This window comes from Eumetopias jubatus, unplaced genomic scaffold (genome assembly GCF_037043125.1).
Source record: "Eumetopias jubatus isolate StellerSeaLion01/CBP00866 unplaced genomic scaffold, mEumJub1_p1.0 scaffold_16, whole genome shotgun sequence".
Taxonomy (NCBI): domain Eukaryota; kingdom Metazoa; phylum Chordata; class Mammalia; order Carnivora; family Otariidae; genus Eumetopias; species Eumetopias jubatus.
In genome coordinates this window covers 376,289-402,473 of record NW_028274822.1, presented here as the reverse complement: position 1 = coordinate 402,473, position 26,185 = coordinate 376,289, and the positions used below count along the sequence as shown (strand labels likewise).

Here is a 26,185-nt window from a genome sequence, read left to right as displayed (position 1 = left end):
CACCCAGGACTGCCTCTCTGCTTACGGTCACAAAGCACTGGATCTCACCCTGGATTCTGCCTGCCTCACCTTGGGAATTGGCACTTCCTGAGAGATTCAGCTGAAGCGGGAAGGACCCATCCCTGATGGCTAAGAGCATTTTTAGTAAAAAGAGAAGGTATTTAGCTGTACGATCTTACGAGCTATGTTGGATGTGTTCATTCTATTCTGAGCAGCTACAACAGAAGGTTTTAATAAGATCCAGAGTCCCATAACATCATACCCCAAATTTCCAGGCTTCAGTGGAAAATCAGTCCAAGAGCCAGGATGATTCAAACCCAATGAAGGACATGCAGTAGACACACACCAACATCGAGATAGCAGACACGTCAGAATTATTTAAGCAGCCAGTGTAAAAACATTCAATGAGCAATTACAAACAAGCTTGATGCAGACAAGAAAATAAAGCCTTAGAAAAGAAACAGAAAGTCTCAGTGAAGGAAGAGAAGATATAAAGGAGAAGAAACTAGAGATTTTAGAACTGAAAAATACAATAAATGATATGAGAAACTCAATGGATGGATTCACGTGCCAATGGGAAGGATGGATGAGAGCATCCGTGGATGACAAGGCTGACCCATCTGGAGAGCAGGGAAGAAACAGACTGAAAATAACATAGACAGAGGCTCAGAGACTGTGGTACCATAACAAGATCCAACATTCATGTCATCCAAGTCCTGGAAGGGGGAGAACAGTGGGGCTGAAAGTTCTTGGAGAAATAAGGACTTAAAAATCAGTAAAAGACACAAGCCTACAGATTCAAGAGCTGAATGAATTCTAAACAGTACAAACCCAACAGCTCCACACCAAGACACGTCATAATCAAATTTCTGAAAGCTAAGGAGAAATTAAAAATCTGGAAAGCAGGTAGAGAGAAAAGGCGCCTTACCTGAGGGAAACAATTCAAATAGCAGGAAATCTCTCATCAGAAGCCATGAGGCCAGGGGAAGTGAGACATTTTTCAAGTGCTAAGTTTAGGACAAGAAGTATCAGCTCAGAATCTTACATTCAGCAAAAATACCCTTTAGGAATGAGGTGAAATCAAGACATTCTCAGAATACATTGGCTAAGAGAATTTGTCACCGGCAGATTGGAAGTACTCTGAGGAGGAAGAGGGGCTAAGGAGCCTCCGGAAGGAAGAGCTTGGTAAGCAAACACAGGGAAAACACAACCGGCTTGCTGTTCCTCTGGAGCTTCCTGAGTGATGTTTGATGGTGGGAGTGAAAACCATCATGCTTGCTGATGTGCTTACAAAGGCTCGTAGAGGAATGATTCAGGCCAGTTACAGATCGGGCGTGGTATAAGCGTGTAAGGACAGTTAGGGATCCGTGCTTCACGCAAGCTGGTAGAACACCACAGTAGACTGACAAGTTGCGTATACATAATGCAGTGTCCAAAACAGCCAGTAAAACATTCAGGAACACTGCCATGAGTCCACAGAGAATTCTAAAATATGTGCAAGTCATCCACAGAAATGAAGAACAGAAAACAAAAAATAAAGTGGGACATTTTATTAAAAATTACATTATTACATTAATCATCAATAATTCCTTAAACATAGGGGCGCCTGGGTGGCTCAGGCAGTTAAGCGTCCATCCGACTCTTGATTTCGGCTCAGGTCATGATTTCAGCGCCGTGTCGGGCTCCACACTCAGTGGGGTGTCTGCTTCTCTCCCTCTTCCTCTCCCTTTGCCCCTCCCCCTGTGCACATGCTCCCCCCCAAAATAAATAAATAAATCTCTAAAAAATAATTACATTAAACATAAGTGGTATAAGGGCACCTGGCTATCTCAGTCAGTGGAGCTGATGACTCTTGATCTCAGGGTCGTGAGTTCAAGACTCACGCTGGGTGTAGAGCTTCTTAATTAAAAAAAAAGAAAAGATTATTTAAACCATTTTTTTTAAAGCATAAATGGTATAAAGAAAACAAATACCAATTAAAAGGCATAGAGAGATTGACAGACTGGATGGAAAAATAGGACCCGATTGTATGTTGTCTACAAGAAAGCCACTTCAATGGGCGCCTGGGTGGCTCAGTTGGTTAAGTGACTGCCTTCGGCTCAGGTCATGATCCTGGAGTCCTGGGATCGAGTCCCACATCGGGCTCCCTGCTCAGCGAGGAGCCTGCTTCTCCCTCTGACCCTCTTCCCTCTCATGCTCTCTATCTCTCATTCTCTCTCTCTCTCAAATAAATAAATGAAATCTTTAAAAAAAAAAAAAAGAAAGCCACTTCAATATAATGACCTAAGCAGGTTGACAACGGAAGGCTATGACGTGCAAACATCAGTCAAAGGGAGGGTGAAGTGGCCGTACTTTGTATTTGATAAAGCGGACAAAGGGCAGACATGACGCCCAGGACAGGGAGGGACACTCTAAATGCTGAGACTCAAGCCTTGGAGACATGGCTGTGCTGAGCATGTGCACAAGGAGCTGCCAAGGGGGTTGGCTGTGACCGGGTTGAAAGCAGGTTTGCGGTGAGCACAGTTTCTCTGAAATGCCCAGGGAAGTGGGTTTTGTAAATAAAGAGAAATTTATTCTGGACCGTACGTGGAGAGGCAAAGGGACTAGAATCAGTAAAGGCTGTCTTGGAAAGAATGAAGGAGAGGAGCCCAGGCGCAGGTCTGGAGACACGCCGCACGCTGTGGTGGCTGGACTGAGTGCACACTCCGTGGGACGGAACAGAAAACCCACAGAGGAGACACACAAACAGGCCCAACTGGGTTTTTGGTTTTTTTTTTTTTCCTTTTCTTTTTCTTTTTTTTTTAAGATTGATTTATTTAAGAGAGAGAGTGAGAGCATAAACAGGAGGGGCAGAGGGAGAGAGAGCACAAAGCTGAGCAGAGAGCCAGTCCTGGAAGGCTACCTAACAGTCCATCTATATTCCACTCCTGGGTTTTTGGGTTTTTTAAGTTTATTTACTTATTTATTTAAGTAATCTCTACACCCCATCTGGGGCTCGAACTCACAACCCTGAGATCAAGAATCACAGGCTCCTCCAACTGAGCCAGCCAGGTGCCCCCACCACTCCTGGGTTTGACTGGAGGACGGGGAGGCGGCACGCTGGTGCTTACTGGGGGTTGCAGAGGGGACAGGAGGGAGGTGGGCGCCTGCGGGCCCCTGGGGCGGTGGCGGTTCTGTCTGTGTCACCCCACGTCCTGGCAGTGAGACTGGGCCGGGCCCCTGGGGCGGTGGCGGTTCTGTCTGTGTCACCCCACGTCCTGGCGGTGAGACTGGGCCGGGCCCCTGGGGCGGTGGCGGTTCTGTCTGTGTCACCCCACGTCCTGGCGGTGAGACTGGGCCGGGCCCCTGGGGCGGTGGCGGTTCTGTCTGTGTCACCCCACGTCCTGGCGGTGAGACTGGGCCGGGCCCCTGGGGCGGTGGCGGTTCTGTCTGTGTCACCCCACGTCCTGGCGGTGAGACTGGGCTGCAGGCTTGCAAGATGCTACCGCGGGCAAACCAGGGGAAGGGCACACCCGTGTGTGTCTCTGCAAACTTAAAATTAAAAGCTAAATTTAGGGGCACCTGGGTGGCTCAGTCGGTTAAGCGTCTGCCTTCGGCTCAGGTCATGATCCTGGGGTCCTGGGATCAAGCCCCGCATCCAGCTCCCTGCTCAGTGAGAAGCTTGCTTCTCTCTCTCCCTCTGCCAGCCACTCCACCTGCTTGTGCTCTCTCTCTCTCTGTCAAATAATAAATAAATAGAATTTTTTTTAAAGTTTAATTTAAAAAGTCTCTGAGGCAGTATACACCTTGCTTTGTGGGTAAGAGTCATTACTTACCAAATTTCTGTGTCTTACAGATTTGGACATTATATGTGGTTCCCATAAATCATAACTGGAAAATAATCGTCAATTTTTCTGTCAACAACATGGCTAAAAATAGGTCTAATCAGCAAGTTTTCAGTTCTGTTCATATATACACTTTAGAAGCCTCTTGTAACTTGTGTTGCTTTGACATACAGAAAATAAACCCATTTCAAAATAAAATAATTGAACACATATGAGTTTAAAAAATCAGGGACTCCTGGGTGGCTCAGTCAGTGAAGCATCTGCCTTCGACTCAGGTCATGTCCCGGGGTCCTGGGATCGAGCCCCACAAAGGGCTCTGTGTTGAGCGGGAAGCCTGCTTCTCCCTCTGCTCCTCCCCCTGCTCATGCTCACTCTGATTCATCCCCAAATAAAGCCTTTTAAAAAAATCAGAAAGGAATTATAAGAATAATCCTAATAAGTACTAATTTTTAAGACTATGAAAATCTTCTAAGGGTCATGTTTTATTTAAAATTATTTACCTTTGGCTCTTGGTTTTTAACTGGTAGGTGATCTTTATCATAACTCATGTAGCGTTTGTCTTGTAGGACAGTGAGAACCTAAAACAGCGCACCTCCTCACCCGGTGTCAGCCTGTGAGCTCTCACGTCAGGAGGTGAGGGGGCTCGCTCGGTCCCACGCCAGCCAGCTGGTGGAAGGGGAGAGCATCTTGTTGAGACCACGTTTCCCTGGTGTCCCAAGGCCTGGTCCACGCATCTGCTCTTGTGGACACATGTCATCTCGGAGGTTAAGTGTTTCGACCACAGAGCAGAGTTTGCTCCTGGGAGAAGACTAGACACGTGGTGGGGAGGGGGGAAGGGCTGGACAGATGCTCCGTGGACAGACGTCCTGGCCACAGTGGCTGATGGTGAGGAGAGGGGGGAGTCCGCTCCGCAAAGACACCCGAACAAAAACTGAGGCAGGAACAACCATCAAGAGCCTGTAATTGCTGCATTAATTATCTTGCAACATCTGTAGTGTGAAAACATTTTTAGATCCTGAAGCAACGGCTGTGAATCGGAGACCAAACTACTCTGAGCTTCCTCCTGGCCAGGACGCCCTCCCCTGTCTCCTGTACCACGTGGCACAGATGCCCCGGCAGCCTCGCAATGTCTGCCAGCCTCCGGGTGGATGTCTGGCTTTATTGTGTCTCCCCTCGTGGGGCCGCTTGAATAAGCCTAGTTTGAGCCTGGTCTCACCCTCGGCACTGCTGACAGGAGGGTGTGGGTCCCAGGCCCTGGAGCGCGATGGGCAGCCCCCCAACCTCCCGCGGTGGCCTCCCAAAACCGCCGGCAGACGGTGCCCCGCGTCCCCTGGTGGGAGCCTTGGTCTGGAAAACTGGCCGCAGTTTCCTAGAGCCGCTCCATGGAGGCCTGGCGGGGCGCGTGGAGACTAACAGGCCGCGGGGAAGGCGAACTTAGTGTAAGCAAGTGCCCCCACATGAGCACCCCCAGAAGCTCTGAGTGATTTCAGTTCAGAACTGAATGTCGCATGTCCCAGCAACTGCTCTTTATTACGTTTCCCAAAAAGCCTCTGCAACACCAGGGTGACCTCACTCTGTTCTCATACATCCGCATGCAGGAAAACCCCACAGACCCCGCTCAGAAGCATTCCTCAGCTCCGGTCCACCCTCAGCCTCCACTCCTTTATCCAAAACTCATTGTTCCCGAGCACCTACTAAGCGCAGATGGTGTTCTGGGCATTCGGGACACGGTGGTAATGCAAGAAGGACACCACCCTGCCCTCCTGGCACCCCTGTTAGGAGCCCCCTCTTGGCTCACGGACAGGTGTCCCTTCCCAGCCGCGCACTCCCCGCATCGGGGCTCAGCCAGGGGCGGGCACTGCGTGCAGCCAGACAGGCCTGCAGGTCTGTGGTGCTCACAGCAGCTCCGAGGTGCCCCCAGGCCCTGCCGGCCCCAGCGTGTGGGTCACCACAGCAACACACAGCAGCTGGCTTCTCTCCAGCCCAGCGTGGACAGCCCGTCTGTGCCGCATGCCTCACGCCCAGAGCCTCAGCTCAGGGGCTGCAAGGGCCGGGCTGGAACCCCCAAGGGCTCGCTCACTCGCCCGACAGGTGGTTGATGCTGGCTGGAGCCTGAAGCCACGCGTGGCTCCCTGTGTCATCCTGGGGCCCCACAGCGAGTTTCCTGACAGGGCAGGAGCCGGTGGAGGCCTGTCCTCAGAAACCACGTAGCACGCCATCTGCCACGGCACCTCACGGACGGAGCGTGCTCCTGCTTTCGAGCTCCGTCCAGGATGCTGTCCCCAGCAGGATGCCTGCCCTACTAAGAACAGGTACTACACTGATCCTAGGCAGAAGGCCCAGAAACGGGGCCGTGCACCTTTAGGAACACACGGTGTGTATCAATGTAGGCCGAGGACTCACGTGCCCGCACCGTCATAGGCATTCACACGACCTCTTCGGTCCTTCCGAGGAAGCTGCTGTTGTGCTGTTACTGATTCCGTTTATGGGTGTGGGATCTGTGACGTCTGTGGGGCCGCATGGCTCTCGAGTGCTGGAGCTCAGGGTCGGCCTGCGGTGGGGCTGGGGCTGAGGGGATTGAGTCCCCATGGCTGCCACCAAACAGGATGTCTGCTCCTCAACAACATGACTCACAGAGGAAGTGTCCTCCCTTCTCAGGGGGCGAGGCCTGTGCCGTGAATGTCCTGCCGCTCATGGGGACATGGGTCTGAACTCTTCACTCCCTGAGGAACATCTTGTACCCAATGTCATCTCTGCTCTCTTTCTGGGATCCTAAATCACACCAGGAGCCTGAGCACGGTCCGGACGTGCTGAGTCCCCCCTGAGACGCAGACTGAGTTAATGAAAGGACGTGTCCCAGACAACGAGGCACTCATGCGGCAGGTCCCGGAAGAGTGTGTGGAGCCCAGGTGGCAGGCTGCTGTGTCCCTGACGGGGCCGCGGCCACCCTGGTCCTCCCACCCCCGTGAGGGGTCCGCTAGCCAGGTGGGCCATGGCACGTCAGAGCCGGACCGCCATCTTGCTGGTGGGGACACTTGACATAAGGAGGACAAAGCTTCTCCATGGAACCCCAGCCGATCAGTGGCAGAGCTGCAGGTAAAGTCCAGGCCTGCTGCCCTCGACGTGGGCCTTCTGTGCCTCACGTTCAGGACTCAGGCTCCTGCCTTAGTCGGACTCTTGCCGTTGCTTCTGGGGAAATCACGTGGGCCACGTTCTTGGGCCCCCTGACCAGTTCAGCCAGAAACCTCCTATGTGCCGGGCCCTGGGCTGGACCACACTCCAGCCACGCCCACACCAGCTGCCATTCAGGGGGCGGGTGACGTGTGGGGCAAATAGGCTGCAAACGTCCGGGGCAGGTGTGAGGCTCAGTCATCACTTGCATGTCCCTTCAGCGATGCTCTGGGTACTGTGTTGGGGTGTTTGATATGTCAGTGGGCACAGGAGATGGCAGCCATACTCTCGTGGAGCTTCTGTTCCAGCAGAGCTGAAGGGAAACCAACAGTAGATAAAACAAGTGAGCAAACTGCCCGCTTCTCCGGGAGCAAAGTGCTAGGACGAAAGGAAGCTTTCGGCAGGTTGGAGGACGGGGTGTGGGGTGAGCTGAGGGACGGAGGCAGAGCTCAAGGGGAGGTAGGATTTGAACAAGGACTGTAGCTGTGGCACCTGGGCGGGTGCTCAGGGCAGAGGAACAGCCCCAGGGAGGCGAGGGGCAGGAGGATGATGGGGAGGACACCGCACCAGCCACGTGAGCACCGCATGGGCCGGACCTGCGTCCGCGGGAACAGGCACCAGGGGAGCTTGGGTTGGAGGGATGGCTGGAAGGCCTCGGGAGCGCCCCTGGCTGCGGTGCTGGGCGCAGGGGACAGGTAGGAAATCTGTCCGGAGCAGGTGGTGGCTCAGACCAGAGGCATTCAGTGGCTGAACGCTGCCGCCCATCAACACAAGTCAGGAATTCCCCAAAACATCAGACGTGGGGTGTCAGCAACCTGTGATCAGCCTTGAGGGACTCTTGCAGAAGGTGTCGGGATTGGGACCACAGGCTGCCTCGAAGCTGCCGCCGGCCTGTGCTGATGGGCGAAGCGGTCGGGGACAAACGTGCATTCATTCCCTTCTGGGCCCACACGTGGTGTTCCTTCCCACGGGACAGACAGCGCTCAAGGGGAAGCCAGCCTCAGTGTAAGCCTCCCAACAAATGGGGGATCCTGTTCTTCCAGCTCCTGACCTTGCGTGTCTGGTCCTATATAATGCTGTAAGAGGAGGAGCACGGACCTCATTCCACTGGAATCTGTGAGCTGGGCACAGTGACTGAACGGCCAGGCCGGCTTTGACGTCCCATTTTGAAGTCAGTCTTGGGAGCGTGTCCATGTTACCGACGGGAGCTGAAGGTCGAGGGTGCTGGGCGTTCAAGCTACATCACAGAACATTGCACCAGGTGTCAGTCACGGTGTGGTGAAGTGTCCCTGGACAGGCACCTCCCGAGTACCACCACTGAACATCCACAGCAGCGCCCACCCTCTTGGGACTCATCTCAGAGGCTGGCCTCCATTGTCCCATGGTCCCAAATGGGCTAGCAGGGAGCCCCTTAGTATGTTTTCCTAAATACCCTTGGATTGTAAAGTGAGGCAATAAAGGTCTTACACATCCCACAACACACACAAAATGCCAGGAAAACGCTCTCTGGTCTCAGAAGCATAGTCTTCTCAAATTCTGAGAAGGAGTAAAATTTCTGTCCCTTCGAGGAACACCGGTGGAAGACTTGGGGAGGGACAGGCTCTCTGGGGCTGTAAGGAACCCGGAGGCGTCCCCTTGCCAAGCAGCCCCGAGCGACAGGTGCAGCCCTCAGGAGCCTCACTGAGGATAGCCTCACTGCTGTCCTCATGCAGCTACCCAAGGGGTGGTCTACCGCCCATGGCGTGTCAAGCCCCTGTGGACACAGAAATGCCAAGACACAGAGAACGCTTAAATATACGGGACTCTTGCTCGCATCCCGATGGTGCTTTGGGGCACTATGACTCTGCTTGCAGATTCCGCATGCAATTTGCTTACAGCTCTATGGGCTCCCACTTTACTGAAAGAACATCTGGCTGAGCCAAACCCCATCGCAGGTTAGCTGATCTGGCAAAAAGACAAAGGCAAACAGGTTAGCAGGACTGCATTAGGTCCTGAGTGAGTCAGCAGGAATCAGAAGGGAAAGGTAAGTGCCAGAGTGGCCAGCACCCAGCTCCGTCCCTCCCTCCGCGATACGTGGTTTGCAGTCTGCCAAGTGCAGCCAGCGGAACCTGCCTCTGAGGGTCAGTGCCTGTAAATGACAAGGATTCACGGGAGTCCCAGACCCAGCACGCCCTCAGACAGTCACCCGAGCAGCTGTCACCGTGCTCGGAGCCCCCACCCCAGCTCCTAGTGCCTCCTCGGTCAGGCTTCCTCTCCCTCCCCTACCCCACGCTGCTCCTCTGGGCCTGGCTTCTGTTGGCATGGCCAGGAAGGGAGCTCGGGGACTCTCTGGGAGCCATGCCATCTGTGCACCAGCCGTCACGCCAGCCATCTCCAGATGAGCTGGGAAACAGACCGCTGAGGCATGAGCCTCTTCCCCAGGGCCGTCCGCAGGACTCCACGTCTGCTCCCCTGGGGCAGGGTAATGTCCCTCTCTGTTGACTCTGGGTCCCCTGTCATTGTTCACAGCACCCTGTGCCTTCTGAAGAGAGTCCCAGTTTGGATGACAAACTACATGGGGGAGGAAGGTGATCGGCAGGGCAGAAGTTGGCATTGTGAGGTTCACAGAGACCATATCATAAAAGAGCAGTAATTCCTATGAAAGACCCAGTCAAGCAGCCCAAGATAACAGATTTAAATCCCTTTTCTTTCTGCAAGAAGCAGAAGGTTCCATTCTTGAATCTAAGAGCCTGGTGCATAGGAGGTATTGAATGATCATTAGTTACAGGGATGAATGCATGCATGCATGAAACCACTGATAACATTCTCTTTTAGACGCTTTTCCCTGCATCTTCCTGTTTCTTTAAAGTTCCAGGAACCGTGTGCTCCACACACAGAGCTGGCCTCACACTCCCCAGATGTTTGAGCTCAGTTCCTCCAAGGCAGAGTGGAGGAAGGGATGCAGAACCAAGTAGCTAAATTGGGAAGCAACTCCAGGAATGCCAGTCTGGAGTGACCAGGAAGGGAATGCAGGGTGAGTCAGCCAGTGAGGCCCCTCGCAGGACTAGAGAGCTCTGGGGTCTCTCACCCCAGCTTCTCAGCCTTGGTGAGAGCTGCCTCTGCGGACACTGAGTCTCAAGCATCTTCAGTCTGTGCTGGGCAGGCAGGGCAGGCCCTGGCGGCCAGAGAAACCCAGGCAAAGAGACCCAGGTGCTGGCAGCTAGGAGTCCACCCAGGGTGTGCACAGGCCCGGCGGGGGGGATGTGGGGCCCAGAGAGACTTGGGGACCAGGGGACATGGGTCCAGGAAGACATGGGTTCAGGGGGATGTGGGGCCCAGGGGGACTCTGTTTCTTGTTCTGCTCCTCCTGGTCTTTTTGAGGAGGTCTTTTTTACCCTGGTGTTTTAATTCCTTCTTTCATGTCTTTATGTATGTTTGAAACTTCTATTTTACCTAAAGTTCTTAGGAGCCCACTCATTATTCATGTGTGTGCTGATATTTGCTCATGTGGGTTGTTGCCCTGTGTGTTTTAGAATTTTGTTTTGTAAATTCATCTTCATTGAGGCTTCATCTATGGGAATCCCGTGAGGCTGGACATGAGAGTCGGTCTCTGTAGACCAGTGGCACTGTTGATATTTGGGCCGCTTTCCAGCCCTTGGTTCTGGGGACGTCCTGTGCACTGCAGGGGTCAGCAGCACCCATCTCTCTACCCACGGTTGTCAGTCACAACAGTGAACAATGGCTGCAGGCCTCGCCAAATGCCCCCCATGGCAGGTTGAGAACCACCGCTCTAGACGGAGTGTGTGTGGCCCTAACACAGGCCACAGGGACAGCACCCACCGAGACTGTCTTCTATGAGGGACCATTTCTTAGCTTTGAGTTTCAGAGACCAAAATTCCAACGTCAAAAACCACTGTGAGGGTGGGCTTTGAGATCCATGCTTTTATTTTTCACCTAGAACCAGGCAAAGAAATCTCATGATCTTCCTACACCGGCAGCTGGATTTTTTTCTGTCTTTTTCCTGAGGGCGTAGCCTAGCAAAGGCCCCGGGAGTTCACACCCTCAGCTGCTGTTGCGGTTAAACCAACCTACTGTCTATCAAAAGTGAACGAGTCTGACAGAGCCCACACCCCTGACAATGGAGGGATCAGACTTCTTCATCTGTCCCCGTTCGCCACCTTGTGGTGATCTGACAGTTCTCTTTGCTATTATGAATGAAGCTGAATATCTTGTCATGTGTTTGAAGGCTATTTCTTCCTTTCCTGTAAGTTTTGTGACTTCTGCCCATTTTTCTATTGAGCTGTAAGTCCTCTTAAAATCAGCAGCGCTTAGATGTCTGTTGTGTTCCATGTTGGGAATGGGGCATGTGTTTAAGGTGCTCGGAAGTGACAGTGTGGTCTCTTAAGTCAGCAAGAAGTTGACTTTAGAACAGTTTTAAAGTGAGGGATGATTTATAGTTATATTTCTAAATGTATATTCTGGAGGAAGAAAACTGTTTGCAAAAGTTCCAGGGTCTAGCTGATTATGCAGTTCTTTTAATGATTATTCACCCACCTACAGAGAATTTGGAGCACACATTTGATTTAGCTACAAAAGGAGTCCATCATCCTGTTCCACAAATTTAGTACATGACTCCAAGGGGGTGTAAAAGGGGGAGGGATCGAAGCCCTCTGCAGCCCAGCAGGTTTTCCCACATGTGTGTCATATAAGCTGGGTTTCTCTGTACCTGACATTTGTATTCCCGGCAGAAACTGCTGTCCCATCTTTGATTTCTGCAGGTCCGGGAGAGAGGGCGGCGTGTGGTGCTTTCCCTCTGGGGCATGGCACCTTCTGAGCCTCCCCGGACACTGCAGCCGCTGGTCCTTACCTCACCACCAACTGCAGTCGCTGGTCAGCCTTGCTCGGGGGACTCTGGGAGGCGTCCCTGTGAGTGCCACACGCCGCCCCCACAAAGCTTCCTTTTGCTGCTTCCTGCCGTTTCAAGTTCAGATGTCTTACTACCCCATGAAGGGGGTTCAGTCTGTGAGCCTGGGGGATTGCATGAGCTGGAACTCTCAGAGCCTTGAATCCCTGAGTCTTCAATTTGAGGAAGCAGCAGGAAATCTTGCAGCAAGTTTCTGTGACCTAAACGATGTTGCTTTCAAATAAGTGAGATCTCGCTCCTTCAACACAACTTTCACATTTTCCCCAACGTTTTGCTTCTGAGAGGCCCCCCTGGTTGTCTTGGACCTTTCTGAGTGCCCTCCATAGCGCCGTCTTCTTTCTCATAAAGACCTCACCTTGCATTTGGGGGTGCTGGGCTGCCTCTGTCCTCCAAACTGGAATTCCAAGGAGCCATGTCCTCCGTGTCAGGTGTCTGACACACGTATGTTCATTCAGTGCTTACTGACGGCAGTCACGAGTACACACAAGATTCAGCCTTGATCACTTTCTCTCTCCCATCTAGCAACCAGCTTGGCTTTCCAAAGTCCAAGGGCACACTGCCCCACAGCTTGATGAAAACTAATTCCCAGTCTTCTCCCCTTGACCTTTATTCCAGGAGCAGATGAGCCTGGCCGGGATCCCTGCGGGACATCGCCAGGGCAGCTGTCCCTTGGCCACTGCCCTGGCCCCCGAGTTGTGAATTGAGGCCAGGGCACCACCTAAGTGGGTCTCTGGGCGCTGGAGGAGTGGGCTCCAGGGGTCCCCTGTGGACGCGGGACAACCGGGCTCCTTCCCAGGCCGGGTCCCCTGCGCGGCCTGACGCCTCTGTTCCCTTGCAGGCCCTGCGTCCTGAACCCGGCCGGGCGCTGGCGGCCATGGTGCTGCGCCCCGAGCCCGCGGGCGGCCGGCGCGTCGTCATCATCAACGTGGGCGGCTGCAGGGTGCGCCTGGCCTGGGCGGCACTAGCGCGCTGTCCCCTTGCGCGCCTGGAGCGCCTGCGGGCCTGCCGCGGCCGCGATGAGGTCCTGCGCGTGTGCGACGACTATGACGCGGGCCGCGACGAGTTCTTCTTCGACCGCAGCCCGTGCGCCTTCCGCGCCATCGTGGCGCTGCTGCGCGCCGGCAAGCTGCGGCTGCTGCGTGGCCCGTGCGCGCTGGCCTTCCGCGACGAGCTCGCCTACTGGGGCATAGACGAGGCGCGCCTGGAGCGCTGCTGCCTGCGCCGTCTGCGCCGCCGCGAGGAGGAGGCGGCCGAGGCGCGCGCGGGGCCGCGGGGGAGCCCGGGGAACGCGGGGCCTGGCCGGCGCCTGCGGGACCTGCTGGACGACCCGCGCTCCGGACCCGCCGGCAAGCTCTTCGCCTGCGTGTCTGTCGCCTTCGTGGCTGCCACAGCGGTCGGCCTCTGCCTGAGCACCATGCCGGACATCCGCGCGGAGGAGGAGCGGGTGAGCGCGGGCGGCCCCGACGGGCTGGGGGACGGCGATGGGGGGCAAGACCGGGCGAGGGGGATGGAGGAGGGGTGATGGGCAGACTGGAATGGGCCGGGGGGGGGGGGGGGGTGGGGCGCGGAGCTCAGCCTGGGGAGCGGCTGCTGGCTCCACGGTGGGTTGGTTGTGGCCAGGACAGAGGTTGGGGACAGCGGGGGCCTGGAGGCAGCTAGGCCAAGGGAGAGCAAGCTGAGTGCTGGTCTCTGACACCCTCCCCCGATGGGGGCTGACACTGCAGGCGCTGGGCCCAGCATCCCTTGCCCTGGTCAAGAGCACCCAGAGTGAGCCTTCTCAAGGAGGCGCACACATCAGACCCGCGGCTGTGCACTGATTAAGATAGCTGCAAGAACTCAGCTGTCTCTCCTCTGGTCAGCAGGCCTTCCCTGAACCTCTCCAGTAGTTGGGCCTTCAGAGCATGGACCACTTGCAGCTAAACATTCAGTATCATGAAGGTCTGGAGAATTGTGAGCTTTAATCTCTAGTCTTGTGGTCTTGAACCAAGGGGACACGACCTCACATTCTTGCAGGACACTGGAGCCAGGCCAGGTGTCTGCCCGGGCAAACCCAGGGTTGGCTCTGTTGAGGTGCTGGGTGCATTTCTAGCAAATGGTAGATTCTCTGGCCCTGTTTGGTCTGTGAGAATGCCAGCACACATGGCCAGAAATGTTCCCAGGTTCGGATGTTACCCAACTCGTATCAGCCTTTATGCACTGAGCACACCGTGGAAAATCCAGGGAACATTCAGGAAAGGCATGAAGTGTGTGCCGTCTGGGGCAGCAGGGCTGGAAGACAGAGGGTCCTGCGGTATTTGGAGGACAGAGTCGAGATTGCCCTGCGTTTCCTCCTTGGGTGGGGGGGCATAATCCCTCCACAGTTCCCTGCCCCCCCCATTCCAGGGGCTGGGCCAAGGCTCCAGAACCCCTTCCTTGGGCAGTGAGCTCGAGATCAAAGCCTCAGAGCCCTTCAGAGGTCAGGAGGTCAGCCTGGAGCACACGTGGTGGGGTCACCCCTTTTCCAGAGACACAGCGAAGAGCTGAAGTGAAACGTCCTGCTGAAACATTAGCTATTAGCTGGCTGACCGAGAGCATGGCAACTCTGACTGCAGATTAAATTTAAATGTAAATTTTAGGAAATTGGTTCCCTTTGCCATTGGGTGTCTGATTCCTGAGCTACCGCTTCAAGGTGTCTTAGCTCAAGTTTCAGATTCTGCTTCAAAAAGGCTGTGTTTGGATTTTCTAAATGGCAATAACTCTGGACACTGTGCAGAAGGGGAATCATGTACGTAAGCATCAGGACACCGGAGAAGTTAGGGTTGCCTCGATTCCTGACATCCTCTCAGGAGTCAAGCTGGCCATTGCGGAGCCCTCAGAGTGCCCACTGGCCTCCATGTCTGCCACTGTTCGCATTCGTCAGCCCTCCTCCCCACTTCCCGAAACATCACTTCACACTGGCCAGGTACTGTCTCGTCCAGTCAGTTCTGGGATTACAGAGGAAGAATCCCAGTGTCAGTGAGCACATGGTGGAGAGTATGTCCGTGTGCTGCCCATTGCCTGGTGAGAGACACCTGTGGAGCACCTGGCCCACTGCACGTGGCAGGTGCTGAAGAAAGAGTGTCACTCGTCAACTTTTTAGGTATGGTAAAATATACACAGAATTTACCAATATCTTAACCATTGTAAAGTGTGCTGTTGAGTGGTATTAAATACATACACGTTGTGCAATTATCACCACCATCCATATCCAGAACTTTTTCATCTTCCCCAAACTGTAACTCTGTCCCCATTAAACATGACCCCCCGTCCCCAGCTCCGGGCACCCACCATCTACTTTCTGTCTTTATGATTGTGACTCCTTTAAGAACCTCACATAAGTGGAATCATACCATATTTATGTTTGGCGACTGACTTATTTCACTGAGCATAATGTCCTTAAGGTTCATCCATGTTGTAGCAGGTGCCAGAATTTCACTCCTTTTTAAGGCTGAGTAGTATTTCATTGTTAAGTATACACCACATTTTGCTTATTTGTCCATCTATCTATGGACACTTGGGTTGCTAATGCCTTTGGGCCATGGTGCATAATGCTGCCGTGAACTTTCATGTAAAAACACCTGCTTGAGTCCTTGCTCTCCATTATTTTGGGTAAACATCCAGGAGTAGACTTGCTGAACCAAATGGTAATTCTATGTTTACTTTTCTGGGAAACCTCCTTACTGTTTTCCACAGTGGCCTCACCATTGACTCTTTCCGGGCATGAGGCAGATGGGGTGGAGGGTAGAGGGGAAGAGAGAAACTTGGGAGCTTTTTAGTATTTTCTTGTTGGGGTTTTTCCAGTAGAATTTAACTTGAAAGTCACAGGGCTAAAATATATTCTGTATGTCATTTCTGATTTTTAAATAAGTGGCTAAAAGATTTCTTTTTAAAGTTTAAGTATCGTTCTGAAGGCTCCCAACTGAGTCCTCTGAGGTTTGGGTTGGCAGGCCGCTGGGCCGCTGGTTCTGACGTTCATGGGCCTTCACAGTGACAAGCACACCTGCTTCTCCTGCACCACACTCAGGTGGGTGTTCTAGCTAAAGCACCCAGTGTCTTCTGGAGAACCATCTTGGGGGAGCAGTGTGTGCTCTGGAGAACCCGAAGTGAGCTGAAGTAGCTCCCTCGGTCAGCTGTCTGTTTCCTCTCTGGCAGTGCTGGTGTCCGCGGTTACTTCTGTGTGTTGGCACAGAGAAGTGTGGAGGAGACAGATCATCCTTTTCCTCCAGTATCAAAGGGATTGGAGGAGAAGGGCCGGCTGTGTGTGGTTCCTGGGGCTGGCCCATAGGATACCTCTGTGAGGGAGTGAGCGGGGTCCCAGCCCCTGGCCGAGCTGAAGGAAGCCCATGGCGGAAGCTGCTTCTTGGAGGCGTTGTAGGACGAGCACCCCGTGAGGCTGAGGGTCTGGATGTGCTGCCCAGGACATGTGGAGACTCCATGCTGCATTATCGCCAGGTACACCTGGTTCTGCAGCTGGCCTAACGCAGAATAGGTTCTGGTTTCCTGGTCTCCAGTCCCCTCAAGTGTCCCTTTGCTCACCCTGGGGCGCAGTCCATGGATGATGCGCACCCTCTTCTGGAACAAGCTGCTGCCCGCGAGCTAGTCACACCTGGACAGCCCAAGCCTGCAGCCCACAGGGTGGGCGGGGCCTGAAGCGCGGGGTGGGCGGGGCCTGGAGCCTGTTCCCCGGGCAAACCAAACCTGAAGCCGGGCTCTAATGCCCAGGATCACAGGCACCACCTCACAACACACCGAGGCCAGGAGGTGTCCTTCCCCAGGCTTAGCTCTCCCACCGCACCCTGGGGGAGCTTGGAGGGGCTTCTCCCAGAAAGGCTGTAAGGGATGCACAGTCCCCTCCTTACTCATTGCTGCCTTCTGCTCCGTCCCTCTAAGATGAGGAGGGCCAGGGAGGGGGCACCTGCAGGCCCCCGAGTGTCCAGACGGTGGTGCAGAGGACCCCAGTGTGTGCCCCACCTGACCCCCAGGGCTGTGAGTGCAGCCAGGGCCTCAGGGACCTGAGGGCCCCTTTTCTGGCTCCTTCCGCGTGGGGCCCTGGGGCTGGAGCCGCCCTCAGGGCTGAGCCCAGGCCATGAAAACCTGCGATTCTGAGGGTGACAGTGTGCACGGTTAGGCCGATCACAGGAGCCTTGGCCGGCAGGTGACTCCCACAGAAGCTCCATCGTGGGCCACTGTGTTCCCTGGGCCACTGAAACAGATGGCCTGGGGGAGGCTCCCACGTGTCTCCCTGCACAGTCCTGGCCCCGGGCCTGCTGAGACCCCGGGGAGGTCCCCTTCCTTCCAGCCTTCCAGCCGTCTGTCGGTCAGGGCAGGCTAGCTCCCGGTCCGTGCTGTTCGGCCCTCCTCGGGGGCTCCTTCCTCTGCCTCCAGCTCTCAGGCCTCCCTCTCCCGAGGACACAGATGACATCGGGCCCCGATCCAGGACCATCCCCAGGGGACTGGAAGTGCTGTTCTCCCGGGCTGGCCTGTGTGCTGTGCTCACAATCTCAGACTGAGCAGTCCTAAGATGTCTCTTCCTTCAGTGAGGAATCCCCCCTCCTGAGAGGGCGTCTGGGCCCGAAAACCATGAAAAGTGGTAGCTCAGCGCCGTGGCGTCAGACCTGCGCCCTGCAGAGTCTCCAGGAAAGAACTGTGATCTCGCTCAGGAGGTGATGATCCTTGTGTAAGGAGTGGAGACCGGGTCGTCAGGCGCGTGTGTCTGTAACTAGAAGACAGAACCACCCAGAACACTTGTGGAACACACTCCAATCCGAAATTATCTGTGGGCAGCACACTTGCCATGTGTCTCCAGCAGCTGTCTAGAACCTAACAAAGGGCCTGCTCCCCTGCTTCCGGGCATCTCGGGGTATACCCAGCGCCCTCCCCACTGTACCCCATGTCCTCCCAGGCCCATGGCTGCCAGCTTCTTTGCCCTCACCTGCAAGACCCACCCTGCCTGGTCCCAGAAGGCCTGCACCTCATCGCTGGCTCCCCCAGTGCACCTGCCGTGAGTGGGGCCCATCCCAGCACCTGGGCCATATGTGTCTCGGTGGCATCCTGAACCCCAAACGTCCTCATGGCCAGGCCTTAGGGTAGTCTGCTCAGTGGTCCCAGCTTGTCGGCAGGGCCAAATGTTACTAATGTAAACATCGATGGCCACAAAAAGATACACTGAATTCTCTGATCGCCAAAAGTACTTCCTAATCCAGAACATGCGCAGGGCACACCTCACTTCCCCTCAGCTCCTAGAAGAAATAACCGCAGGGATGATAACCCAGCAGTAACCCCGCCGCTTTGTGGCCACACTGGAGGGGCTCCACGCAGCAGATGGTGATGTTCTAATGCCAGGTGCTCGGACGGAGCATGGGGTCTGTGCCCCCACGGAGTGAGGTGGGGTCACCGCGGTTTACAATGGAGACTCCAGGCCCCCGGCTGAGGTCATCTCCAAGCTCCCACTCCACGTTGCTGTAGGAACCCTGAGCCAGAGGCCATCTGTGGCCTTCACCTTCGGGGTTGCAGGAGGCTGTGGGAAGGGGAGGACAGCACCCCGCTACCCCTCCCCGCCCCACGTGGAGGCCCCGTGTGTGCATGTACCCTAATTACTGCAGGATCCTCAGGACTCTCCTGTGGATCTGGAGTGAACGAGGCCACCACAGCCACAAAGTGACGTGTCCCTGGGCCCCAGCTCGCTCAAGGTGGCCGGGAGAGGCCACGGCTGTGCCCGGATGTTGGCTGTTGTTGGACGTTGCAGGGAGACTTCTGTTTGGTGATTCCATGCTTCGAGGAGAGGCCTCAGAACTGTCTGGAGGATGGGGGACAGGAAAGTTTATTCCAGCAAATAGCTGCTGGATTCCTTTTGTACGGCAGCTGCTGGGAGACGGCGCTGAGCGCCCGCCCAGCGGCTGGCAGTGGAGACAGGCCACGCACACGGGCTGTCAGAGGACGGGGTATCTCGGGGAGGATGCACTTGTCAAAGCCATGGCTTCCCCATCCACTGGGCTGGTACTGGGCTCGGTCAGTTTTTCTCCTTAAAGCCCACATGATTGAATCAAGGCCTGTATGATTAGTTATAAATTTCGCTACTGTGATTTCATCCTCAAATTTACTAGGAACATTTTGGTAACAGCTTTGAGAGCTGGTGGCAGAGCCTCTGCGGCATGTGGTCCGCGACACAGGTGGAGTTTTGCCAGGTTCTCAGAGTAAAAGCTTCACTCTGTGAGCTGTGCTAGAGTTTTCCAGAGATACAGAATCAGAACCAACAAAAGGGGAGCCTGTGTCTCCTCCTTCTTTCCTCCTGTTGGATGGAAATGTCCCCTGAGTCTGACCCACCGCTGTATTTGGGGGGCACACAACAGGTCTGGCTCGCAGGCTCACAGCAGCGGGGACTTTGCCTCTGATGGATCACACCTGGAGTATCACCCACATCTCCTTTGTCAAGATGCAGCGAGACTTTGGCCTTGGACGTTAGAGCTGAGGCTAGAATGTGTGAGACTTTGGGGCTCTTGGAATGGATGTATTCTGCATGGGAGAAGGACAAGTTTTGGGGTTGTCCCCCCAAATTCACATGTTGAAGCCAAGGTGATGTTTTAGGAGGTCAGGCCTTGGGAGGTGATGAGGTCACAAGGGTGGCACTCCTGTGATGGGATTAGTGTCCTTATAAAAGAGACCCAGAGGGTCCCCTCACCCCCTTTGCTGAGAGGACTCAGGGAAAAGACGCTGTCTGTGAACCAGGAGGCAGATCCTCGCAACACACGGAATCTGCTGGCCCTTCATCTTGGACGTCAGGCCTCCAGAACTATGAGGAATAAATGTCTGTTGTTTGAGCCCCCACTCTGCGGTTGTTACAGCGGTCCTCACAGACAAAGCCAGCAGGTAGTGGGGTCCCCCTGGCCTGAGCACGGAGACTTGGATTTTCCTCTTGAGCTCTTGGAGGAGCTTCTCCCAACCACGATGGCAGAAGAAAGCAGCGTTGGTGAGGGTCACTGCAACAGAGCCACTCAGCATCCAGGGTGGTCAACGGGGGCTGCAGGCAGCTGTGCACGCTCAGCACACAGCCTCCACCGCCCCGCAGGGGACAGGTGGGCCTCCATGTGGAAACATAGCTGCACAGTGAGCAGCCTGGGTCCTGCGTGCCGTGAGCACGCGCTGCTGCAGGGCTGGGATTACTGTCCTGACCAGGCGGCCACAGGGCCAGGTGAAGCTTTGCTTGCTCTTTGCCAGAAGGAGGAAGGAGAGACAGAGGGGTCAGCAGCCAGACCTCACAGACTGCTGCGGGCTTCCCCAGGGCTACAGGCATGCGGGGCAGACAACGGCACAGGCAGTGACCCTGGAGGAAAGAGAATGGGTTTGGTTGGTTTATTTTCCTGTTTGCAAAGATCAGCAAAATCCAGTGGCAAATTTTGTGCAGCGAGTCAAGCCTCATCGGGGAGCCAGACAAGCCTGCTTGGATCAGGCTGTCATTCTTGTTCACCTTCCTCTTCTGTAAGATGAAGGTGGTCATTCCTCCGGGGCTGCTCAGAATGGCCAGGTGAGCACCTGTGCGGGACAGGTGCTCCGGGAATGCACTCACCCCGACGGGTTCCTCAAGGACGTGGCTGGTCCTCTCTCCCCATCCAGGCCCCAGGCTCCACCACCCTGCCTGGAGCTGCGGTCCAAGGCCCCACATCGGAGAGACCCTTTGGTGAGGCCCTTATAGGCTCTGGAAACAGCCAGGAGCGCCAAGGGATAAACATAAAGCTCAGGACTTTCCCCCTTCCATTTCTGCACAAATTTGGCAGGAAAAAAAATGGGGGAGGGTGTATTTTGTGCTTCAGTCTGAAAAAAAAAAAGACTTGTACTCAAAATGCCTAGCATAGAGGCTACAAGATTCTTTTTTTAAGATCAGTTTTTAGAGCCATTTCAGGTTCACAGAAAAATTGAAAGTCCAGAGATTTCCCGTAGACCCCTGCCCTGACACGCACAGCCATCATCAGAGTGGTGCATTTGTCACTGTTGATGAACCTACGTGGACTCGTCATCATCAACCAGAGTCCACAACTGACATTAGGGCTCGTTCTTGGTGGTGTACGTTCTGTGGGTTTGGACAAATGTACAATGACGTGTCTACCATGATGGCACCTTACAGAGTGGTTTCACTGCCCAAAAAACCATGTGGTCCACGTATCCATCCATCCCCCAGCTCCCAGCCACCACGGGTCTGCACTGTCTCCATGGTTCTGCCTTTCCCAGAACGCCGTGTGCTTGGGGTCACACAGGACATAGCCTTTTCAGACTGGCTCCTCCTACCTGGCGATGTGCACTCAAGGTTCCTGTATCTTCTCTTGGCTCGATGACATGTTCCTTTTTACTGCCGAATACTGTTCCATTGTCTGGATGGACCACAGTTTATCCATCACCTACTGAAGGACACTGTGGTTGCTTCCAAGTTTTGGCGATTATGAATAAAGCTGCTGTAATTAAGGTGTGCAGGCTTTTGTGCAGACGTAAGTTTTTAGTTCATTTGGATAAATAATTAGGAGCATGATTGTGAGATCGAATGATAAGAGTACATTTGGTTTTGTAAAAAACTACAAACTGTCTTCAAAGTGGCTGCCCCATTTTGCATTCTCACTGCCATAGATAACAGTTTCTCTTGTTTCGCATCTCCTCCAGAATTAGGTGTTGTCGGTATTTTGGATTTTGGTCATTCTAGTAGGTGTGTAGTGGGATCTCGTTGCTTTAACTTGCATTTCCCTGAAGGGGCACCGGGTTGGCACAGTCGGTTGAGCGTCCGACTCCTGGTTTCCACTCAAGGTCGTGGGATTGAGCCACAGGTTGGGCTCCACGCTCAGCAGGGAGTCTGCTTGGGATTCTCTCTGCCTCTGCCCCTTCCCCCCCAGCCCACATGCACGCTCACTCGCTCTCTCTCAAATAAATAAATCTTTTTTAAAAAGTAAATTTGCCTTTCCCTGAAGACACATAACTTGAAGCATCCTATCCTCTGCTTTTTGCCATATGCACAGCTTCTGTGAGGTCATGGTCAAGCTCCCAGAGGTAAATCTGAGCATATGTTGGGGCCACTGTATGGCTGGACCCTCTGGAGCTTTAACTCTCAGACTTGTCCAAACCAAGCATCCAGCAGTTTATCAATCACAGTTTGGGTTCTCCTGCCCCGGTGCTGGTTCCCGGGGCAGTTTGGAGTGCGGGCTCCTGTAGGCGGGGCTCCTGCATCCGAGGTCTCTCCAATCTTGGGGTGCAGTTGGCTGCATCATCCCCTCTCACAGATTCGAGAAGAGCTGCTGATTTTTCAGTCTGCTCAGCTTTTGTTAGGATGGAGGGGTGACTTCCAAGCCCTCTGGTGCAGAACTGAGACCCGGTCCCAAGGTTCTTTTTGCCATCCTCTATCCAGGGGCATTGAAGGGACAAAACTGGGTATTTGTTAAGTTCTCACACTGCACATGGAGCAGGGCCCAGTGCCTAGCTCCTGTAGGACAACTAGAAGGCCTTGAAACACTCCTGTCTGCTTTTCGAGCCCTGCTACCTCGTCTCGTAAATGCAGATGCTTCAAAGCTGTTGAGAATAAACTGAATAATTCACGTAATACTTTGGATGGTGCTTTGCACACACAATTAAATAAATGGCAGCTCTTTTTGCCTTTTTGTGCACGAGGAGGATGCTGATACTCGCGCAGGACACGCCAGGCGGGGGGAGGCGGTCAGGAGGGCTGAGGACAGAGGCTACGGGTGTTCTTCTCCGAAAGCTGGTTTATGTAAACAGTCTGCAGTGTGGCAGGGGGCACCAATCCAAAGTTAGAGTCAGATCCAACCTCGTGTGGCAATCACCAGGGACTGTGTGACGCAGGATGTGGCCCCCGCCTCCGCCTCCCTGTGGAGTGCTCAGTGGGGTTGAGACCGCACGGTGGCCAGGGAAGCGCTGGGCAGGAGAAGCACCCTCACCCTCCCTCCTTGCCCCTGGGGGGGCCTGGGGGACCGCTGGCAGCCCGGGATGCGGTTCGAGCAGGACCCCCTCCAGCCTGCAGACGAGTGGCCACCCCCCACACACATGCACAGCGACCCGAGAAGGCTCCGCCTGGGAGGGAGAAGGTGGGCTTCATTCTCCGCTTTACTGTGAGCACATATGGAAGGGGTCTGTCTGTCCTTTCTTTTCCCCACCCCCACCAGCATGCAAGTGGCTATGAGAATAGTGCTCATTAGAAATAAGTGGAAATAGATCTCTCCAGGTGTGTGTAGTCCCATTGCCTCTCCAGCATTTCCCTGATAGGACTGAACTATTTTGACTTACGAGCAGTATTTTTAAGGGACTTAAATTCATCCAAGCACAGATTCATCAGGCACCACCCTGACTGGGGGAAGAGACCTGAGAATTCAGATTCTAGGTACCACTTAAGTCTGAAATATTAAGTCTGACATGAAGGGATGTTTTTCATAATAAGACATTAACTACTCTAACTCAACAAACCGGCTATTCCCAAATGAGCTTGTGCTGTTTATGTTACCAAAAGTATTAATTTACCGGCATGTGTGAATAATCTGATAAGGGTTGGGAGTTAGGACATGGGCAGGAAATACAGTGTGAAATCCACACATTGGAGGGTCCTGGGCTGACCCACACCGGCTGGGCTCTGCAGGACTTCCAGGGAAGACTCACAGGGGTGGGAGAGGTGTGGCTCTCTGAGCTGGCCTGGACATGTCCAACTGGAGGAGTAAGCCGGGTGCTTCCCTGAGGACTGCAGAGCTGGGGGAACGCAGCCACCAAGCCTCAGGTCCTGTCCAGGGATGGGGTCTGCCCGATGCTCCCCCACCTGCCTCCCGACAGGTGTCACAGCAGCCCTAAGGTCCCCGAGCCCCCGCCCCTCTGCCCCCGCCCGGCCTGGAGAACATGCCCGTCTTCAGAAGAGTCCTCCCAACCATGAGCATGACGCCTGCTCTTTACGGAGAGCAGGAGACGCTGTCCTGCCTTGCTCCTTCCTGCCTCTCCAGGCCATCGTAAAGCATCGTGCCGTCTCCAAACACAGACGTGCTGTTTTCTAACTTGAGGTACTCCCTCCTCGCACTTTGTTTGCCGTTCTTGCTGCAGTGAGCCACACCGGGATGAACACTCTTGCTCACGGACTATTTCCTGGGGTATGCCCACCCAGCACGCTACGGCGTCACCGGGCCCCCTCCTGATGCCCAGAGGAGGCCATGCCATCCACGTGAGCACATTGCCGGCCGTGTCCTTGTAACAGTTTGCCTGACTCTTAAAGAAAGCCATCTCCTGGCTTTTGAAACTCAGTAGGAGGCTAACATCTTCTCACATCTTTACTTGCTGCTTCCCTTCTTTGTCCCCATTCACTGGGCTGTTGCCTTTTGCTCTTCATCTGTGTGCCTTTCAGCTGGTTGCCCAGAGCGCTCACCGACACTCCACAGGAGGGGACCCGCTGCCAGCCTCCACGGCGTGAGGGTCCCAGCCGGGGCCGCCCCTGTCCGCTGCAACCTCCCCTGCCCGCTGTGTCCTCCCCTGCCCGCTGCAACCTCCCCTGCCCGCTGCAACCTCCCCTGCCCGCTGTGTCCTCCCCTGCCCGCTGTGTCCTCCCCTGCCCGCTGCAACCTCCCCTGCCCGCTGCAACCTCCCCTGCCCGCTGCAACCTCCCCCTGCCCGCTGTGTCCTCCCCTGCCCGCTGCAACCTCCCCTGCCCGCTGTGTCCTCCCCTGCCCGCTGCAACCTCCCCCTGCCCGCTGCAACCTCCCCTGCCCTGCAACCTCCCCCTGCCCGCTGTGTCCTCCCCTGCCCGCTGCAACCTCCCCTGCCCGCTGCAACCTCCCCCTGCCCGCTGCGTCCTCCCCTGCCCGCTGCAACCTCCCCTGCCCGCTGCGTCCTCCCCTGCCCGCTGCAACCTCCCCCTGCCCGCTGCAACCTCCCCCTGCCCGCTGCAAACTCCCCTGCCCGCTGCAACCTCCCCCTGCCCGCTGCAACCTCCCCTGCCCGCTGCGTCCTCCCCTGCCCGCTGCGTCCTCCCCTGCCCTGCAACCTCCCCTGCCCTGCAACCTCCCCTGCCCGCTGCGTCCTCCCCTGCCCTGCGTCCTCCCCTGCCCTGCAACCTCCCCCTGCCCGCTGCAACCTCCCCCTGCCCACTGCAACCTCCCCCTGCCCGCTGCAACCTCCCCTGCCCGCTGCGTCCTCCCCTGCCCTGCATCCTCCCCTGCCCGCTGCGTCCTCCCCTGCCCGCTGCAACCTCCCCCTGCCCGCTGCGTCCTCCCCCTGCCCGCTGCGTCCTCCCCTGCCCGCTGTGTCCTCCCCTGCCCGCTGCAACCTCCCCTGCCCGCTGCATCCTCCCCTGCCCTGCATCCTCCCCTGCCCGCTGCAACCTCCCCTGCCCGCTGCGTCCTCCCCTGCCCTGCATCCTCCCCTGCCCGCTGCGTCCTCCCCTGCCCGCTATGTCCTCCCCTGTCCGCTGCAACCTCCCCTGCCCGCTGCGTCCTCCCCCGCCTGCTGCATCCTCCCCTGCTGGCCCTGGTCAGCCCCCCACTGAGCCTCCCTCCTACTCCCTTGCCCTTCCTTCCTTTGCTCCCATTGCCTCCTGTGCCCGAGGTGTCCTCTCCATGGGTTTCTGCTGCTCTCCCCTCCAGCCCTACACGGCCCCCTTTGCACAAGCCTTCCCACACTGTCCCCGTCATCTGCAGTGTCTTTCTCTGCACCTATTTTATTACCACGGGCATTGGGTCCTGCCTGAAGTGTGGCATCTGGCTGTGCCCCCCTCACGACCAGGAGCCCCCGGTGAAGAGGTGTTTTTGTAGCCGCAGTGAGCACAGCACACGGTGGACCCTCCTGGGTGCTGTCGAGTCCTAGCTTTCGACTAGAAGGCTATGAGTGATCCCTGTAAATACAGGTGGGTACTGGAAGCAGAGGTGCCCGCACCCTTGCCCCGGGACCAGCCTTGGAGTCTGGAAGGGGGGTCTAGCCAGGAAAGAGGCAGACTGTGCATGCGGCAGGTGAACCACACAGCCGTGGCCCAGACCCACACAGAATCGGTCACAGATCGTGTTCCGGGTCACAGGCCCCCAGGGGCTCCGAGGCTGCAGGACATGGCACATCGTAGGGGCAAGGCCCAGGCTGCGTGCTTCTGACCTCTCGTGGTCCATCGTCTGCGTGCAGATCGGTTTGACTTCTGGCTTTGCCAGTTCCCTGAGATCACCTGTGGGTGCTGCCCACCCCTGGTTCCCCAAAACCTGAACCCTTCTCTCCGTCGCCAGGCTGAGGAGTGGGGATTCTGTCCGTGTACTGCATCTTGTTCGCA

The 26,185-nt window shown here is 55.4% G+C and overlaps 1 protein-coding gene and 1 long non-coding RNA gene across 2 annotated transcripts in view; both read left to right on the top strand.

Annotated features, from left to right (window-relative positions):
- The window catches only part of LOC148162242 (uncharacterized), a 44,088-nt gene extending 31,285 nt beyond the window's left edge, over positions 1 to 12,803 (top strand). Inside the window, exon 3 of the long non-coding RNA XR_015767026.1 lies at positions 12,737 to 12,803. This is a non-coding gene — a long non-coding RNA (uncharacterized LOC148162242). The remainder of the gene's footprint in view (positions 1 to 12,736) is intronic.
- Positions 12,804 to 12,805: 2 nt separating this feature from the next.
- Positions 12,806 to 26,185, top strand: part of KCNG2 (potassium voltage-gated channel modifier subfamily G member 2) — a gene marked incomplete at its 5' end in the record, with an annotated part of 30,546 nt that continues 17,166 nt past the window's right edge. The window contains one exon of the mRNA XM_028095629.2: positions 12,806 to 13,342. Within this exon, the coding sequence (XP_027951430.2) occupies positions 12,806 to 13,342 (537 nt within the window). The remainder of the gene's footprint in view (positions 13,343 to 26,185) is intronic.